The sequence below is a fragment of the Trachurus trachurus genome (assembly GCF_905171665.1).
Source record: "Trachurus trachurus genome assembly, chromosome: 13".
Taxonomy (NCBI): Eukaryota; Metazoa; Chordata; class Actinopteri; order Carangiformes; family Carangidae; genus Trachurus; species Trachurus trachurus.
In genome coordinates this window covers 15828909-15849475 of record NC_139892.1, presented here as the reverse complement: position 1 = coordinate 15849475, position 20567 = coordinate 15828909, and the positions used below count along the sequence as shown (strand labels likewise).

Genomic DNA, 20567 nt, shown 5'->3' with positions numbered 1-20567 from the left:
TGGAGGTCTTCCAGGCATGTCCAAGAAAGATTACATACAGCTCATCTGGCCTGGTAATGCCCTGGGATGTTTCAGGTGGAGCTGAAAAACATTGCTGGTCAAAGAATTTTATTTTATTTTTTTTTATTTTTTGCAATCATCCACCTTTTGGCTAGTTTTCAACAAGTCTAATCATCTGACTGATCACTTATCTTGTGCAAATCAATTTTTTTGCAACTTCATTGTGTTTCCATTCCTCAGCACAACGTTATGATAACTCACAGAAATCATGGTTAAAGCAACAAAATACTGTAATAATAAGAGAATGGTAAAAACCAGAATTTTCTCACAAAATGTAAAAGGTAAAAAAAGAGCCAACAATATAAGGAAACGCACTATAAAACATTTACTCCACAGAGGAAATATAAAAAAAAAAAAAACAATTAACATATTTGTGGAAACATTCAAAAACACCAATGGTAATAATACCTATGTAGAAAAAGTGCTGTAAAGCTCCAGCTCACATAATATTAGCTTCTAACTTTATAAAAGTGTCAGTTACATGATACAAAGACTAGCAAGTGCATGATAATAATACAGTGTCCTTTATTCAAACTGTGGTAATTCTCTTGATGGTCTTGGCGTTTTCCTCCTCCTCTTGGCTCTCATTTTGGGACAGGTTGCTGCAGTGCACAACATCTGGGGCCTGGAGACCAACATCAGATTTAGTTCTTAGTTACAATACAGCAGGTAATTGTCTGCAGCACAGTAGATAGACAACAGCCGCAGGGAAGACACTGACACTGTGGATGTGGATGTGGATGTGGATGTGTCTCTGTCCAGTGTACGTATGATCACGGTCAAACATATTTGACAGCTAGTGCCTTAAAGGCCACAAAGGGACTGTCTTTCACCTTTAGTACAGTCTCCAGATAATTAAGCAAATAGTCATTACTTAAAAGACAAGTCAGAGCTTCTCCACTCGTCCGCTTTTCATTATTAGACAGCAGGATATTATATCAATACAGTATTTCAAATCAATGTGACAATCAATTACTCATATTGATGACACCCTGAGGCACAATTAACATCGACACTGACATGGTCATAGTCAGGGTCATGTTAGGCCAATGACAACATTTTCGACATACACAGATACATATAGAAATATACATTATATGTACTTTTCTTGGTTTGTGTCTTAATCAGATCTCAGTTTAGTCCTACATGTAAACCTGCAGATGATCATAACATTTGGATCATACACCACCATTATAGCAGAACCAATTAGAAGTGCCCTGAAAGCTAAGAATAGCCCTGATTTTGAGGAGCCCTGCTAATTTGGATTTACCCAATAATGGATGAACTTGAGCTGTCTAATGGGAGGCCACCTGGGGTGAGACAGTGTAGCAGTGCAGTTCCCTCCTGTTCTCATCAGCGTAAGAGAAGCAGGAGCTCCAGCTGCAGAATGACTGGATATATTATTCAGCTTCAGTCGATCCCTGCCTTCTATTGGTTTTCTCTCTTTCGCTATCTCTTTCGCTCAGCCCTCCAACCTCTCTCTCTCTCTCTCTCTCTCTCTCTCTCTCTCTCTCTCTCTCTCTCTCTCTCTCTCTCTCTGTCTCTCTCTCTAACGTACCGTGTGAAAGCTGACAAAGTCCATCTGGCTCTGAGTTTCCATGATCATCTCATTGTAATGATCTGCATCTGCAGGGTGAAAAACAGCAATTGAGTCTTGCCTCGGCTTAGACCTCAGCAAAATAGTAGAAATCAGGGGATTTACTGGCTTAGAGGTCATAGATTTGTACACATAGAATATATAGAGTTCATAGTTTTTATCTTTTGATTCTGTCTGAAAAACGAAACCTGCACAATATGTTGTTTGTAGCTGCTCAGTCAGCCTTGATTAATGTTTGATTAAAGCCAATTGCAAGTACCTCACTCATATATGCTAATACTTATGTGAGACTCTTGAAATATTATTGCAGTGCATGTCTGTATCATTTCTAGTCAAAGATGCATAATTATTGAGGAGAAAAACAATGAATACTGCAACAAAAGTGCATTGGCAAGCATATTTGCTGAACCCACTTGAAATGGGTCTCTACAGGTGGTGGTGATTGTGGCTTGACAAGAGTTATGCCTTTAGGGTAAATTGGGAGGTTCAGTGACTCGCTATCGGAAAATTATGTGACAAATCAGGGCTAGCTGGTTTTCTTCAATAGTGGAAAAGATCTGGTAGACTATAGTTGTTGCTTTCCTACATTGGAAACAACTGTTGGTGAGCAAATGGATGAATGTTATGAAGCAATAGGAAACCTTTCAAATAGCTCCATTAACTTTAGCACAAAAACACAAAATACACCCAGAAATGTAACAGTTTGTTGCATGCCTATTGCCTACATACCAATACTTATTAATGTCTCAAATTGCATTTAAAGTTCACAAAGTTTGTAGTTAAAAGGCTCAAGCACACCTGCACTCGCATTGGAAAAGTCTTTTAATGTGCTTGAACCTGTTTTCAATGATCTAGCAAATGTATTGATCTTTACTTGTGACCAGTCAGAATAAGAGCAGAGATGTGCCACAACCTCCTTACCATAAATTTAAGTGTTTCTTTGTAGCCACTGAGTTTCTACTGACAGCGGCATCATTATGTTTTAGCGTTGAAGTCAAGGCTCTCACTTGTGACTGTCTCACCTGTGGGGTCCTCACTAGAATATCCCATGTTGACCGTCCCTGTTGTCACCTCAGAAACCGAGCGTTTCCCAACCTCTGGTTGGTCGAACCTGCAAACACCCAAATAAACAATCCAATGGAAAAACACGGAGTACAGCAGAGCCACATAGTCAGAGGTTACTCTGTTGTGAACAGACAATTTTCTTTCTTTTTTTCCCACAAAGCTGCAGCACTGTGTCAGAGGCCGCTGCATTGTTTCATCATAAAGTGCTTTGACAGATAAAAAATGAACATCATCATCATTTATCACAGCAGTTTATTAGAGCCAGCCAAAGTACTCAACTATCTTCAATGTGCTCAATGGAAAAGCTATAAAAAAAATATTTCAGCTGCATGAAAAATGCTGATATATACAATGTGTGATATATTTCCTTCCTAAATGAGCTAATGACAATTTGAGTCTTAATTAAGGTGTTACAAAATGCAATAGCTATTTAATACATGCAATATAGAGTTCATGTCCTCAGTTTTCTTTTATAATGTGGAACAATAAAAGTCAATCCATGCTCAGAAATAAGTTGTACTTATTAACTGAGATTCACGCTGAGTCCTTATATTATAGCTTATGTAAAGTCTAAATGGAGCTCATGTCTCTGCTTCTGCCACAGATTATTAGCAGTTTCCTCCTCCTTAAGAAAGTCACTTTCACTTAGACACCACAATTTATCTTCAAGTTCTTTTTCTTAGTAAAGAAAAAACATTACTCTTGTTTAAAAAATAACCCCTTAAAGTAGAATCAGTCTTGAAAAATAGCTTTTAAATCTTACCATGTGGCCTCCTGTGGATTTGGTTCTGAAAGGTAAAAAGAAAAGAGGTAAAAAGTTTACAGATTTAGCATGAACCATTAGACTCTAACTTAATCATTCCCACTGCATGGACCACATACCCATTGTGTTAGCTCGGTGCTTCTACAATGTGGAAGCTGTAAATGTCCTGTCATGTATTAGTTTTGGGTTCTGCACTACTATCATAGCCTCCAGTCAGTTTGCAATTCAACGGTGAAAGCTGGAGCTGAGTGTTAATGAGTTTTGTAACACGGCTTCATGGTTGTCTTTGCCAGGGGTCCTCCTGGCCACAGCAAAAACACAACAATATAACAATGGTGCAGATGGTGCTTGCCCCAGGAGAGGTATAAAGTGTTCCTTTAACAGGGAGAGAAATTGCCTTTGTCATTATATTTTAAATCCCCGCTGTCATGCTGGCCAAAGTCTTTAAAGGGAGACTTTATTAGATCCCGTCTATTTTCTAATGATTACATAGCATACATTGCTCCCAATTGAGGTGGATTACCCAAAGAAAAGCTTAGTGACTTGGAAGCAAGCCACATCCTCTAACACATGAAACTTCCTCATGAAGTAAATTTAACTTGCCCAGCACGGATGTTACGTTAAAGATATGAGACTGAAGCAAGGACGTCGGTGAAGGAGGCATTAGATGTTTCAGGTAGAGAATCAGCTGCCGGAGGAGAGAGGTCACACCTGCTTTATGATAATCCCTCAGCTCTAAACCATGGCCGTGATTTGCAATGGTCCAGAATCAGTCACGGGGATTACAGTTACTTCTTAATGTGTGACTCAGGGCCACTTCTTGTTATCACGCACAAACAGGACTCCACGTCCGCCTTCTCGTACTAGAGCAACGATCCCCTCAGAGATGGCAGTCCACAAGCATCTCTGCAGCATCCTGCTTTCCTGGCCAGGCTTTTTTACAACATCACGCCACTTCACTTCCGCACCCTTGCCAAGGTATCGACCTCTCTGCTGGGAGAGGTGACAAGTAGCCTGGCCACATCACAAATATTCCAGGTCGGGTTATGAGCTCGAAAAGAGTTGCAGTAAAACTGTCTGACAGTGTGGTGATTTTAAAACCTTATTAATGCGTTTATAGCACTTCCTCACCCATGCAAGACCTGGATGGCTGTAAGGGAAGAGCTGATACTGCCTTTGTCCCCTTTCAACTTTAAAAACAAAAATTCAACATGTCACACTCTCCTTAAGGAATAGTTCAGCATTTTTGGGAAATGCTTAATGACTGCCATCACTCATCTCTCAACAGAAAATACAAACCTACCAGAAGCAGCCAATCAGCTTATTTTAGCATTAAAGGAGCGATATGTAAGACTGAGGCCAAAACTGTTTCTGCAGTCAAATTCAAAATACTGCAGCGCCTCGTTCCCCCCCCCCCATCCTACGACTCACTCACACAGTCTCTACACCACCGGAGCCACGATGATGTAGTGATAGAACGAAATTAACCAAATAAAGCTGTATATGTGTACGTATGTGTATATGTGTTTCAGCCATCTCCATTTTTGAAACATATCTCCTCTCTCTCCTCTTTCTTTCTGCTTTTGTCAAGATGTTTTTGAGAGTCATAGCGAGGTCTTTTAATGTTAGTAACGCCAGACATAATCCACAGTGCTTGTAGCTGCAGCTCAGTGGTAACTGGCAACCTGGATGCCGAAATGCTACTGACTTCGTGATTGGGAGATAGCGGTGGGTGGCGCAACAGGCCAAAACAAAAAATAAGTAAATGCGAATATTCTGGCGGTACTATTGTTGTCAGTTAAATCAGTATTTCAAATTAACATGATTCCTTAGTCTCTTACTTGACAGGTCTGTCACTTTTTGGAAAAATTAGGTTTGAACGAATATCAAAAGACCCGTAATTCGTTTAAACGAATATTCAAATATCGAATAAAAAGTGACAGCCCTATTATTTGCCTTACATTTCTTACATATAGCTCTTTTAAAGGGATAGTTCACCCTAGAATGATATTTCGCTCATTATCTACTCACCCTCATGTTGACTAAGGGCTGGAAGAATTATCAGAGTCCACCGTCCCTTCTCTGAGTTACAGGGGGTCTTGGCGTAGCAGTGCATTTCAATGCAACGGTTGCAAAGGGACACCAGAGCTCTTCGTAAAAAAACACACACAAAAAAACATCCAAATACCTCCATGATGCTCGTATGTAATGTCCGTCTTGTGCTGAAGCCCCAAATTGCGTAATTGTCCCGAAAAAAATTAAATAAGTCCACATTCCAAGCATGTTTGTAGCATTAGCTCCTAGTGTTTGTTGTCCGGTCTTCCGCTGCCAGCGCGCATGCGCAAGGTTCGCACTGAGACCGACTCGAGTCTCAGTCGGTCTCAGTATCAGTGCGAACCTTGCGCATGCGCGCTGGCAGCGGAAGACCGGACAACAAACACTAGGAGCTAATGCTACAAACATGCTTGGAATGTGGACTTATTTAATTTTTTTCGGGACAATTACGCAATTTGGGGCTTCAGCACAAGACGGACATTACATACGAGCATCATGGAGGTATTTGGATGTTTTTTTGTGTGTGTTTTTTTACGAAGAGCTCTGGTGTCCCTTTGCAACCATTGCATTGAAATGCACTGCTACGCCAAGACCCCCTGTAACTCAGAGAAGGGACGGTGGACTCTGATAATTCTTCCAGCCCTTAGTCAACATGAGGGTGAGTAGATAATGAGCGAAATATCATTCTAGGGTGAACTATCCCTTTAAGATTGGAAATATGTCTCAAACACAATTTTCTCCTTTTCAAAGGAGGTTACATCGAACGCAACTGGACTTAGTTATTTGTCTAGGAAGACGTTTCACCTCTCATCCAAGAGGCTTCATCAGTTCATGTACGCAACTGACCAGGCTGGGACTGGTCCAACTATCTGGTGTGGAGACTCACTATTTAACCTCTTGTGTGGGCGTTTCACAAGGGGGATGATGTCACTGGTTCCCTTTTGTGCTCCAAGTGCCAACGACAGTCGTTTAATGACTGTCTTTGATGGAAATTTGGTTTCGACTTCGTTAGTGCCCTATGTTGTTATAACGACAGTCGTTGGAGTCACTTGCCACTTGTGAACAGTAGTTGTTCTTTGAGGCTAGATTGTTGAATCTCCTGGGAAGGGATGAAAGGGCAGCATTGTAAATTGGAGATAGGTGGTGTCTGAGACCACCTCCCCTGTTCAGGGATGGTTTCTCTACTTTTACATAGATGGCTTCTTTAACTCCTCTTTCAAACCATCTCTCTGTCTAGGATTTGGACATTGCTGTCCTCAAAGGAGTGGGCTTTCTCCTTGAGATGTAAATGAACAGCAGAGTCCAGGCCTGAGGAATTAGCTCTCCTGTGTTGGGCCATGCGTTTATGCAGTGGTTGTTTTGTTTCTCCAATGTAGAGGTCTTTGCATTCCTCGTTGCATTGGACTGCATACACCAGATTGCTTTTGTGGGTGTGTGGTGTTTTGTCCTTGGGATGTACCAGTCTCTGTCTGAGTGTGTTGCTGGGTTTGAAATACACAGGGATACAGTGTTTGTTAAAGATCCTCCTGAGTTTTTCTGATACCCCAGACACATATGGAATGACTATGTTGTTTCTCTTGTTTTGTTTTTCTTTCTCAACCACTTTGCTGGTTTTCTTTCTGGAAGCAGCTGCAGTTTTCACAAAGGTCCAGCTAGGGTAACCACAAGTTGTGAGGGCGCCTCTCAGGTGCTTGTGTTCTGCCCCTTGGGCCTGTGAGCTGGTGGGCACGTTATCAGCTCTGTGTTGCAAAGTTCTGATAACACCAAGCTTATGTTCCAGAGGGTGGTGAGAGTCGAAAAGTAGATATTGGTCTGTGTGTGTGGGTTTTCTGTATACCCCAATGTGGAGGCTCCTGTCCTTTTTCATATGGACGTCACAATCTAAGAAAGGCAGACTATTGTCCTTGACATCCTCTCTGGTGAACTTGATGTTTTTGTCCACTGAGTTAATGTGTTCGGTAAAAGCTTGCACCTCTTTGGTTTTGATTTTAACCCATGTGTCGTCCACATACTTGAACCAGTGGCTTGGTGTTGTTCCTTCAAAGGAGTTCAAAGCCTTGTTCTCTACCTCCTCCATGTATATGTGGCAAGGTGAAGAGGGCCCGGGCGGGGATTGAACCCACACCTCCCAGGTAAGAGTCATGCGCGCTTGCCAGTCACCCAAAGGGACATCCCCTTGGCCAAGTAGCCAGGGCACATCATCAATTGGAGGCATAGTGACAGGACCACCACTGTCACATATAGATTTGCCACAATAGGGGATACTGGTGAACCCATGGCACAGCCGTGTTTTTGTCTGTAAAATTTGCTGTTGAACTGGAAGTATGTGGTGTTCAGGCACAAATCCAGAAGCTGGCAAATATGTTCGGGTTTGAGTTATGTTCGGTTTTGCAGGGAGTTGTCTTGTGTGAGTTGTTCTCTTACTGTGGCCGAAGCCTCCATAGTTGGAATACAGGTAAAGAGAGAAGTCCCATCGTAGGATACCATAGTGTCATCTGGTTCCATTTTTATGTCCCGGACTTTACCCACAAAGTCTATAGAGTTTTGGATGTGGTGTGGGGTGTTTCCCACCAAAGGAGCCAAGATATTGGCTATGTTGTAAGTGACCGAGTTTATGCTGCTGACAATGGGCCTGAACGGGGACCCTTCTTTATGGATTTTGGGGAGTCCATATAGGCATGGGATTGAATCCTGGGGATAAAGCCGGTAGTATTGTGTTTTGTCAATGACCCCTTCTTTTTGTAATTGTTGTAGACATTCTATCACCTTCTTTTTATAGCCACTGGTTGGGTCTCGTTTCAGAGTTTCATAAGTGTTAGAGTCGCTGAGTAGTGTAGATATCTTAGCCTGGTAGTCAGTTGTATTGAGCACAACTGTGCATCTACCCTTGTCTGCTGGGAGGATTGTAATGTTTTGGTCTTTGCTCAAAGCCGTCACTGCTTTCCTCTCCTCAAAAGTGAGGTTAGAGGGGGGGACCTTAGCCACCGCCGCTGACACTTTTAACCTTAGCTGATCCGCCTCAGTTCCGGTTAAGTTGTTTTTCCTTATAGCAGATTCTGTAGCTGTAATCAAATCCACTATAGGTAGCTCATTCGGTGTCAAATTCAGGCATGAAACGTCTTCCTAGACAAATAACTAAGTCCAGTTGCGTTCGATTTAACCTCCTTTGAAATACTATGACCTGGGCAAATGAGAATATGCACCGACAATTTTCTCCTGTTTTCAGGCTACATGCTAAGCTAACTGGCTGCATGTTTTAGATTCATATTTACCATAGGACTAGATAGATAGATAGATAGATAGATAGATAGATAGATAGATAGATAGATAGATAGATAGATAGATAGATAGATAGATAGATAGATAGATAGATAGATAGATAGATAGATAGATAACTCTCAGCAAGAGAGCTAAAACAAACCACGTCTCACTTGCTTCAAACTTGTGAGACAAGTTGTGTCCTTTCTGTGTGGCTCTGTACTTCAAACATTACTGACTCATCAGGCATAAACCAGGTGCGAGCCAGGACCTCCTGTTCCCCAAGGTACAATTTCTGCAATTGTGCCAAAAAGCTGTAATCCCTTTAGCAAACGGGTTGATATCCTGTCCAAGGCTGCTGCATTCCTACCACACAGCTGTCAACTATTCTTCACATCTCAGTGGCCTTTATCAGACGTCTCCCACTGACATGACTATCAGAGTTTAAGCGCATAAACCCAGGACTAAGAACACAGCCACTTTTTTTATACAGGGGAGGCTCACTGAAATTACAACCTATTCTTCTGCAGCAACCTTTATTATCACAGCTCCTATGGGAGTGAAGCAATGGTAACTAGCTTGGCACATCATATAGGACGTTAAGCTTCAAACAAAAATCTGGTGATAGGCATCACAATATGAAGTGCTCCAGGTACACTACTTTTTCTTTTGTTCACCATGGACAAATATATAGACTTTATAGTTGATGTGATTAGCGTTTGACCAATATGGGATTTATGGCAATACCCTGATTAGGGTGTACAAAATTCTGCTAACCAATCATGTATGTGCCTCATACATTATCACACCTAATTTGCAATGATCCTCGAAATATTGTATAATATATAATAATAATTCAAATGCATGTGACAAATAGCCTACATTTTACTGTGTGACTATAAATAAACTATTTTTTTTATAGTTTATTAAAAAAAATGATATATCTTATTATCAATCAGCTTATAATGATCAAGTAGCTCCCATCAGTGTTGTGTTGGGTAAACCTATATAAAAGAGATATCCGAAATTACACCAACATTATTTTTCTCTCATGGAGAACTCATACAAGGGCAGAATTTCTGAATAAAATCCAGTCATTTTGCAGTTTGAAGTTTGAAGGTAAACTTTTCACATCAGTTCTTATTGGCCAACATTTGCAGATACTGATAGGTGGGAGAAATGCTCAAATCGGCCGATTTATCGTTCAGGCTTTGAATGTGATTACAAATGAGGTAAGATGTGCTGCTAAAAACCTATTTAATAAAAGTTCTTGAAAAGTTTAATCACAGACTTTCAAGTCTTGCCAAAATCCCATTTGGTTGTCTCTTTTCCAGACAAACATAATGCTAAAGTGATTTATTTAACTTAATAGTTGACAGCAGAGCCAGCAGGCTGAAGCCCAGCAGATGGAGACCCAGCAGGGGCATGTAGTGACAAAACTCGCCCTGTAAACTGTAGCTTACACGTGGAAGACCACAGCAGCATCTGACCAAAATTACCCGTGCATGAACATTTTAAAAGGCGCTTAATATGCTACATCTGACTCACTGTGTCCCCCCAGCAGGAGAAAGATACAATTTAATTTCAGTAGGACTTTACAAACTGCACCGTGTATTGAATTCACACCTTATAGTCTCTGTCTTGATTTATTTTGTTTTGGGATTCAAACTGGCAACCCTGGCCTCATACATACACCCCTCTAACATCTTTGCTGCTGCTGTTTTCTCAGAAGTACAGCTTTCTGCTGACAACTAATGTTCTGCCTTTGTCAGAAAAAATATTGCATGCCCTTGGTGAAGGCCGGCGCAGGGCAGTGCTAAGTCACAGCGTGTAACCACCTATCTCCTTCATTATACTTTAATCACAGTTTCTGTACTGGAAAAGGGTAGGGGGGAGGAGGTGATGTGTTTTTTTTTTCACCCAGAGCAATTTAAGGAAGAGAAAAGTGCCTACTTGCTTGTCTCCTCTGTCTGTAACAGAGGACAGTGCAGATGCAGAGCAGGACGAGCAGCAGTAGAGCAGCGAGGGAGCCTGTTACCGCCAGCGGGACCGTGCAGTCGTCTCCCTCCTGCAACACCTCTGCAACTGAAGGGAGAGAAGGTCACATCGGTGTGTTTTTGTAAAGAATTGCTGAAGCAGTGTTGTTACCTTACAATTCAATTACAGATCTGCAGACCTAAGTTTAAAGAAAGCTGTTTAACTTTGTGTTTTAATTTGTAGAACTCTTTGGAACACACACTGAGGTAATAATGCAATATTTGTATTCCGAAGCAGCGGGCCTCAGAGAGGTTTGCAACCTCAGCTCTGCTTTAGTGGCATAATGCAAACTCATGCAGTGTTGATCTGGCAGCTACTTTTTTATTCTACTTTCCTCTTCAACAATAATGCTGAGTGATGATTCACAAGCATCCCAAAAAAACAGGGAGAGAACAAAATGAAACAGAAAAAAAATAACAGAAAAACATAATAGTAGAAGATGGAGAACTAAACTAGGACAGAACAAAGAGAGGCTTGTGTGCATTTTTCTTTTTAAAACATGAAACATGATGGCTGTGTTACAGTCTCACCCACTGTCAGGCGGACGCTGCTCTTCAGTGGCGTGGGGAGGGCAGACACGGAGGCCAGACAGTCCACATAAGAGCTCTTTGCTGCCGTCACACTGAGGTTGCTGCTCACAGTGAAGAGGCTCTTCCCTGACTCTTTACTGCTGATATTGTATTCACCCTGGCTCAACTCCACACCATTTCCCAGAGAGAGAGAGAGAGAGAGAGAGAGATGACTATTATAATTTATAGTTTACTCTAATTGGGATGATTATGCTCTTTTTTGCAGAGTTATTCTGTAAATACTTCAAATGTAACTGAACTTAAAGAGGCAGTTCACCCTCTACGTAATGTCTAGGGTTGAGGATGAGGCCTTCTCTGACAGATTTTTTTGACCAGTTGTAAATGTCTCTGCTTTGTTAGCAATGGTTTAGTTCATGTTCAGAGATTAACTCCAGCAAAATGGGCTCAACAGCAATTGCATGATTATTCTAAAGTAAAGTAGCAGACGTAATAATGTAATAATACAGATGTAATAATATTATATTTCATAAGCCAGGTGGTTTCAGGAGCTCTACAGTTGCACAAAAAGGAGCCAGATGAAGGTACTGTTAGCAGCAATTAATTAGGCCTGTAAGTAAGTGCAGTAAAAGGGTTGGACTTCATGAACTGTCAATAAAATCAGCTCCTCTCTAAAAGCAGTGCGCTCATCACTATGACAACCTGACAGTTTTCTTAAAGGCCAGGAAAAGATTTGAAGCCACCTCATTCAGGCAGGAAGTGCAGCTGCGCTTGAAAAGAAAATAGTTTTGAGGTAAAATGTTCACTAAGATGTCAGTGAATTATTGTGGGAAAATGTTTTATAAAGTTTAGAGCGAGGCACTGTAGAAATCATTTTAAAATCATCTTTGGACTCGTCAAACACTATAAACCAAACGCAGCTGAGAGCGTTTTATTTTATTGGGATAAGTTACAGCCAATAAACAGGAAGTGGTGCAGGTTGTAGGGGAAAAAAAGAGGTTTTGGTTTTCTCTTCAGGTGGCCAGTCACTGAAGCTTTGAAGAGTAAAATAAAGTAGCTGTGAAAATCTGCAGCACATTAACCACCAAATTTGCCTCAAAGGGTTTAAAAAATCTGTACAGAACCATACAGATGTAAATTCAGCCCGTTTTAATACACAGATAAAATGATGAGTAAGTGTGATTGCAGCTCTCTACTTACCTTTCTTTCGTTCACCTGCCAGTACAGAATGGGCTTCGGGTACCATCCTGCTGCTTGGCATTCAAACCGCACTGACTGGCCCTTGAAAGCTAATTTATCATCCCCAAAGACTTTCACACTCCCCGCTTCTGCAATCAGAAGAAAGTACATTCACAAACTTAAATTTGGTATTTTGGGATATATACTGTACGCTTATACAGTACCTTCCTGTATATGCACCAGTGTGAGTAAGTTAAACTGATTTTCATCCACAGTCTACTTTGAAATTCATGCTCGTACGTATCTTCACCCAAAGATGAGCATCACTTCTCCACTTGGCCTGAGGAAGGATTTCATTCGTCCCGGGTGATTGATCACATGTCTCAAAAAACCTCAGTTGCCTGACGAATGCGTTTTCCCCTTCATCTCCTTCCCTGACAGCCAAATAAGCCACTTAAGGCCCTGAGAGATACAGTATCTCATATTTGAAGTCTATTATCCAGTGGAATGAAAGGCAGTGGATGCAACAGACAATTGCTATAGACAGAAAGATAATTACAGAAGCGTCAGTGCTTTGTCTGAGCGGATGACATGTCTTTGGTGATTTAGGTTCAAATCCTCAGATGTTTTGTGCAAATCATTGGCTGTCCCTTTTCTCCAGGGGCCCGGTTTTTTTTTATGCCTGATTTGGTGTCATAAACATCATACCGTCCAATTCTTACAGCAACCGCAGGTTCAGCTGCTCTTAGAGAGAATCTCAGCACTGGTGAATTAAAAGTGTTGGCGTCGAACCAGCAGCCTCATTTGCAAAGACTGAGGGGGCTGTGTGTGATCGCAGCTGATTGATACATCTGATTGGAAAAAGAACAACATCAGCACTTCCTCCCAAAGCTCCAACTTAAGTGATCCTTGAAATAAGGTTTCATAAGGTTTGTTAATCACTGGTGAGAAAGTCTGAAGACTTTGGGCAGCGACCCTCCATCTAGCTCTTAATGTTGGTAATTTTTCAGCAGGGGTCCAAATTGCCACTTTGAAGGCAGCATTTAAAGACTTGTACATGCATGTGTGTGGAATTGGTGTGTATTACATCAACAGTATGCAACACAAGCACTTCATGTGTGGGTGTAACTTCTTTTTTTTTTCTCCAATGAGTAGGGCGCTATTCCCCTACAGTCACCACATGCATGTTCACTCCTCTCTGATTTATAATGGAGTGTTCTCCTTTTTCTGCTGCTCTAGCCATCTGCAGATCCTGTTTATAGTCTTGAGCGCATATTGATTTGTTCAAGTCAAAGGTTTGTGTGTGTGAGTTTGAGTGAGTAAGAGGAATAAGCAGCGAAGGAGCAGCGAGAGCTAGAAGGCAGTGTGTAGTCATATTTACACCATCTTCATATTGGGCAATTAAAGCGGGGAGTGTGGATGATAGCATACAGAGTCAACCAGCCCCGTGTGGATTTGTGGCTCTATTCCAACAGTATATTTCAGCTGCAGTACACAAATCACAGGCAGAGTTGCTGACTGTTAACTGGGCGTGCCAGGATGCACAATTAATTCAAAGGCTGTGTCAGGCCATAGTGATCCTCTCCATCCACAGTGGAGGGCCTGATTCACCATACACTACTGTTAATGGCTGCATATGTCAGTGGGGATTTGTGGCACTGGCAGCAATGAGGGCTCTCTCCATAATATATTGGAGACGATGGGTCATTGGTTTTGTTTCCTCTCGCTTTTTGCAGAGCGGATGTTTCCACACTGTTTTTTTTTTTTAGCTGAGCTCTCAGTTCACTTTGTGCGTACTCTTAATAGATTTCTTTCAAAACCTGACCTAGAGAAATAAAGCATCCACACTGTCCATTCAATACAAATAATTTAATATCTAATTTTATACTATATTGATAAGAAAAGGTTAGATAAGATAAGACATACTCTATTGATGTTAGACTAGGAAATTACTGAAACCATGGAAATGTAACATAATAACAACTTTCACAGAATTTACAACTTTATGATAAAAAAATGATATATGATAAATTCCAGCAAAACTAGGAAATGTTAACTCTCTGTTATGAGGGGAATTTGAATGACTGTGTGAGCAACTGCTCGTGATAATATTTAATCACTAATATCCATAAATATCCAGCTAAGTTTTGTGTTTCCCAGCACTGGCATATTGGGTTTGTTATAGTTGGCAGGACAAACAAAACAGTTATTTATGACTGCATGAGTAAAAGCTGAAATATAGATTTGGTTTGAAAAAAAAATCATTTTTCTTCTCTGCTACCCCGAAAAATACATACCCTCCCTTCAAGCAAACTGTAGAAGTGCACAACCCTAAACAAATTTCTGACCTTCCCCTCCAATCCAATCACACTGTGTACAGTGTCCAATTTGTATGTAAATGAATATATTTGTGAATGATGCTGGCCAAATGAAGTGCAGAAATTACTCTAAGTGGGTTTATTTTCTGTGGTAATTACTATAGGGATATCCCTCTTGTTAAAATCCTGGTTCACACTGCAGTGCTTTCCAGCAACTGATAACAACATCATCTAGAAGTGCAGAGAACAACAGATTTTTATCGAGGAGAGAAGGAGGAGGAGGAGACGACTTGTAGCTGCTGCCTGTTCTTTCTGACTGCCATGGACTCCAATATACTTCCCAACTGGTATTTATATCTGAGACCAATCGATTCCTGTCCTCAGCACCACACCCACACTGTCATTAACAATGTCACAAGAGCCATCAAACATGCCGGGGTAACTGTACTCCACCACCACCACCCGGACCCAAATGATTTCCCACCCATGATATACACCACCATTGATCACTCGGGCAGTAGTGCAGCTGAAAACTTTTTATTCTACGAACCACACTCTGCAAACAAATGCTATCTCTTTTTTTCCCTCTCTGATTCTTTGTGTTCTCTATTTGTTAGTAGAGAGGGTAGTGTGTGTGTGTGTGGGTGGACAAAATCAAAGCAGTTACACAACTTTAGCTTAGTCCCTTCATTTACCTATCTTTTTCCACACTTTCTTTTTTTTAATTCAGTGTGTTTCTGCACCGTCTCACACTGCAATGGTTTTCAAGAGTGTTGCCATCTGCTAGGTTCCCTTTCCATTTGCGAGTGTGTTTTGTGTGTGTGTGCATACTCTTGTTTGCAAGAAAGCGAGTATCCCTGAGAGAACCTGGCTGCACAAAAAGCTTTTGAAACAAGCCGTTCCTTGCCACAATATCTCAAGGTAACACACACATACACATGACGCCTCCTCTGACTCTCACACATGCAAACATATGCTCTCATACAGACCTTGTACAAATAGTTTCGCTGTTCTCCTGTCAATGTTCTGCAGGTCACAGGTCACTTGTCCGTGGTTGTTCCTCTCTGTGCTCTTCAGGATGAACACCCAGCTGTCTCCCCTTGACTTGGGGCTTATCTCAGCTGTCATATTAGTGTTGTTGGGAGCCAGGACACCATGCTCCTTTGAGATGGTGAGGGCAGCCTGGCCGTTGAGCAGCCATATCATCACAGTCCACTCGGGGTTGGAGGTGCTACAAGTGAACCTGGCCTCCTTCCCTCGCAGGACTGTTAGTGTTTCAGGTGACAGCTTCATCTGAGCTCCAACTGCTAAAAACACAAAATATTGAAGTGTCATCCGTCTTTTTAGAGCACCGCTTATTCATACTGCTTCCAAAGTAACTTAAGGGGAACAGTTAGACATAGTTTGTCTGTTTGGTAAACAATAAGCTCCCTTTTTGAGAAAAAGGAGGTTTTTATACGCACATTATGTTGTTCAAGGTGCAGGGCAATACAAAAAATGCCAGACAAAATAAAAGGTATGCCCATACACTTTGTAGTTGCCACAAAATAATTTTTATTTCACACAACGTTTCAACCACATTGATGGGATAATTGATGTGGGTTATCAAATGATGTATGATGTAATTGTATGTAGTTATTTCTGTTATTTTTTACACACAAGGACACAATCCTTAACCTAATTATATGCCCCTTGTCTTCAGATTTGCCCCCTTTGTTTTATTGGACCACACCTACCATCAATATACCTGCAAGCCTATTGGTGGCTTATGTTTATATATAGGTGGTCGTGGGCCCATTGTTCCTAAAAATAGCACCTTAAGGAGACCTGTGGTCGAAACGTTTTGCGAAATAAAAATTATTTTGTGGCAACTAGTAAGTGTGTGGGGATACCTTTTCAAACATGAAGCTCCTGCCAGCAGTCAGTTAGCTTAGCTTAACAATGAGCATGTCTTGGCTGACAAAAATGTTACATTATGTTTAATTTGTAGAAAAAACAAAATAAATGGAACAAACACAAGTTGTGTTTTTTAAAGGTTATGTGCTGAACTATTCCTTCTTCCATCATTGCCCTAAAGTTGCCTGCAATATTTAACTCAATATTAAATGAAATGTTGTGAAACATTAGTGTTTTCCCTGATATGTAAGTCTCTTCGGATAAAAGTGTTTTCCAAATGAGTAAAGGTTACATAAATAAAGCAAATTAACCCAACCACAATTAACAACAATTCAGTCATATCCTGTCTGAAAGTTTAACAGTTGAGAAAGTTATTTATAATCTTTCAATGAAAATGTATCCAGGGAACTCAAACAGTAAGATCACATTTGCAGCAGAAAACAAAATGATAATGTCACATCAGTATCATATTGACATTATTTGAGTCAGTTTCATCAATAACTTATTTTAGAAGATACTTTGCATTTCAAACTCAGAGGATATATTAAAATAAAGACCAGTAAGTAGATAGATTCATTCAGTTTGTTTAGAGTGAATATGGGTTAATGCTGCAATATAAAAATCTAAATCCTCCCATGACAGAGGACCCAGTGCACATTACTCGAATACAACGTTGTCAGAGCATTCAGGACATAAAGAGTACAAGTCAGAGATGAAGTGATAGTGAGAGAGAAAGAAAGAGACATGAAATAGGCCCAAAGGAGATAAAAAGAACAAAGAAAGAGAAAGACAGCACAACTCCCTAAATCTACTTCTTACTGTGGCTGTTTGGAGAGAGATTGGCGATTTGGTTTGTCAGGATGAATGACGGCAAATAGGATTTAGGGAAGAAATAGTGACAACATAGGAGAGTGTAAATTCATTTGCAGCCTGCCAGCAACAGGCCACGGCGCCGGCGCTCTGCAGGGTAAACATTTGAATAAGGAATCTGCAAAACCTGATGAAGCTACGAGCGTTGCATGATTGGGCCCCTAAAATAAATGAGCAGACTCTATGAGCACTCATCCGTAACCAGCCTTACACCAACTGCAAGGACCTACTCTTCAGTTCAGCCTGTAAACATTACTCAGACATGCGTAAACACACGAGACACATAACAAACAGAGGCACGTCAATGCACACATCCTCAGTCCAATTCCAACAAAGTGTGGCTTTCTGTCGCTGACAAATGAAGTAGAAAGGGAATTAATATTAATGGAAAACTGTGAAATATGAAATAACATGTTTATACCACAGTCCTCAGGGTGATGTATAACTTATTTGTGGTGAGCTAACTGTGTTACCTTCTACAGCCAGCATGCAGAGTCATAAATTATGCATCCGTTTAGGAAATTAGGTCTGAGAAATATCTAGGCCAGCCTATACAGCTATTCCTTTTCATTGCAATCAGAGAATGGCAGACTAATGAGCATAATTTGTGCGTGCCCCTATTGGGACCATGAACCAGTGACTCTGAAGTCCCCTGACCACCGGCAACATCTTACTGTTAACTAGATAGGCGGCCATTTTCAAGAAAATTAATTATAAAGTGCAGATATCATTAGGCCCTCTAATTAGATTGTCTGTGGGTTTAATCTGAAGGGCTCCGTTATTAAACACACCGCGGCACTGAGAGTGTGACCATTAGTACAAGCAGATCACGGGCGTCCGTGACAAATCTCCGTTCAAACGGGCCTCTGTGTTTGTTATGAAGGGCGGTCTCATTATGAGAGTATTCTGCAACAGGCTATTAGAGAGGTTTGCTTTACTGAAATATTCATGGTAATCCATGGGGAGGCATCATTTTGCTTGTGTGTGATTCTTAAATAGGATTCGGACTCATCTAAAACATACATGTGAGATTACAAGGGCGCAGGAACATTTGGTCCAGTGTCATATTCAGATGTTCTTCGCTTATCTGAATTTTCTGTAGTGTGCCCTATGAACTAGTTTGAATTGTATGAGATGAAGTTTTGCACGAGATAAACAAGATTGTATTTCTTCCAGGCAGCATATAAAACCAAAAATAGTCAGAGAAGATAACCCTGTGTGTTTGATTTGAATGCTGAATTTGAAAATACCAAAAGAGGTCAGATTGCAGTAGATCAACAGAGACAACAGAGCAGAGCTGCAGAACATGCCCTCCATGTAAAAAATCATGAGCTGAACTCTCACCTTGAATTGTGTATGAAAGAAGGAGCAGCAGATGAACCATCATTGTTAAACACTGGATGGTCCTGAAATGGAAAACGATTGAATTATTTCACAAAACCATATCATAATTCCAGATTTTTATCTATGCAGATGATGTATCGTAAATCTTTTGTGACCCATTGACTAATTTTAACAAAAAAAAGTTAAATTTTTCAAATATCTATGAGGTTCTCCTTTCAGCCCCAACTTCACTTTGTATTTGGCCTTAATTTATGCTACACTATAAAGGCAAACATACTTGCCTTAAATCAGCAAGTCAGCATGCTGACTTTTAAACACACTTATTGTTATTGTTGTGAGACTAATTGATTGTAAAGAGGTCTCTCCCTTCTTTTCAGTTCAAGTTGAATTAAAATTATTTCTTGTTTTATTAATCCTGACTGAGTTCCTTTCAACAGGATATTGAGTCCAGGTTTTACTTAAACACATAAATGCAACACACTTAGTCCAAGTCAAAGCAAATGTAACTGCTTCAACAAACCATCTGTTAACTGTAAACTTCTTGTCTCCATGATCGCAGTAACTCTGAAAATGCTCTTCAACCACTTAAAGAATATTTACACACACGTGAAGTATATTTTTGTGTTGTCAACAAGTTAACAGCTCATATTATTAAATCAAGTTCAACTTTAAAGTTATACAGATCTTGTACCTAAGTGGCTTGTCACACTGCAGCTGTCTCTGAGCCATTTCTTTCACACAAGGCAGAAAGTATAGCACCTCTGAGTCAAACCATAGTCCGGTGAAATTCACAATAACCAACAATAAAACAACTTTGTTTGTCTGGCTCACCTCAATCTGGAGTCTCTGTGGATCAGCAGGAAGCGTCACATACAGTGGATACATGTCAGTGATGCTGCTTCTTCCTCATGCCATCGTGCTCCATCATGCAAAACTGTCCAGTTAAATATTACCCCACAACTCAGTGGGAACTTTGTCCTGTGCAGATGTAAACACAGAGTGTGACTCACTCTGCAAACAATGTCCCTGTAAGTCCCCAATTCCCAGGGGCCCCATATCTGGACCCCCACCCTCTTCAGATGAATGCATTTGGACACACTGAATAATGTATAATTAAGGAGTAGTGCTATATAGGTATTTTTAGAAAAGAACATTTGGAAATTTTAGGTCTATGTATTGTTGTTTTCTTTTTTTATGAACCTGAACTTAAGTATATTATATTCTGCTATTGATTTGTTTATTTTTATCACCACACATGTCAAGAATATTTCTGTTTTGTCAACAATTGCAACATCCAAGCTCACATTAGGATTTAAAAACACAAAGTTAACCAGTAAAATGAGATTTTGTGTGTGGATAACTGGTTTACGTTCTAGATGTTTATTAGTCGTAAACTCCCCATCAAATTAGAGGCAAAGATGTTTTATTCCACTTAATGATTATGGCTAATTGGCTATATCGTAATCTGTTGTGCAGATGATTTCAAACCAAGACACATGTCATTAGCTTTTGAAAAACAGTCTGTTGTTTAGTGGTTGCTAACATTTTTGTTTTGTGCTATTTGTGCTAGAAATCCATGTCAAAGAGGGAAAAAGAAA

General features: G+C 40.5%; 1 protein-coding gene across 2 annotated transcripts; it reads right to left on the bottom strand.

Moving 5' to 3' along the window:
* Nucleotides 1-374: 374 nt before the first annotated feature.
* On the bottom strand, nt 375-19958 carry igsf5b (immunoglobulin superfamily, member 5b). Of its 2 annotated transcripts, XM_083984940.1 has the most exons (10): nt 19801-19958; nt 18970-19031; nt 15849-16166; nt 12563-12690; nt 11366-11531; nt 10752-10883; nt 3486-3510; nt 2680-2768; nt 1619-1686; nt 375-685 (listed from the first exon to the last, which is right to left on the bottom strand). In XM_083984940.1, exons 2-10 carry the CDS (start codon nt 19010-19012, stop codon nt 590-592), a joined length of 1065 nt encoding a protein of 354 aa, XP_083841066.1. In that variant the 5' UTR covers nt 19013-19031; nt 19801-19958; the 3' UTR covers nt 375-589. The 2 variants fall into 2 exon arrangements, with proteins under 2 accessions (XP_083841066.1, XP_083841067.1); XM_083984941.1 differs by lacking the exon at nt 1619-1686.
* Nucleotides 19959-20567: the final 609 nt, after the last annotated feature.

Bases quoted from the DNA above. Each gene is read 5' to 3' on its own strand.
- igsf5b (XM_083984940.1), bottom strand. From the start codon at position 19,012: ATGATGGTTCATCTGCTGCTCCTTCTTTCATACACAATTCAAG. The intron at 11,532-12,562 runs GTAAGTAGAGAG...AATGGTGTGGAG, and splicing joins GGCAGGTGAACGAAAGAAAG to TTGAGCCAGGGTGAATACAA. The intron at 1,687-2,679 runs GTGAGACAGTCA...TTCACCCTGCAG, and splicing joins TTCTAGTGAGGACCCCACAG to ATGCAGATCATTACAATGAG.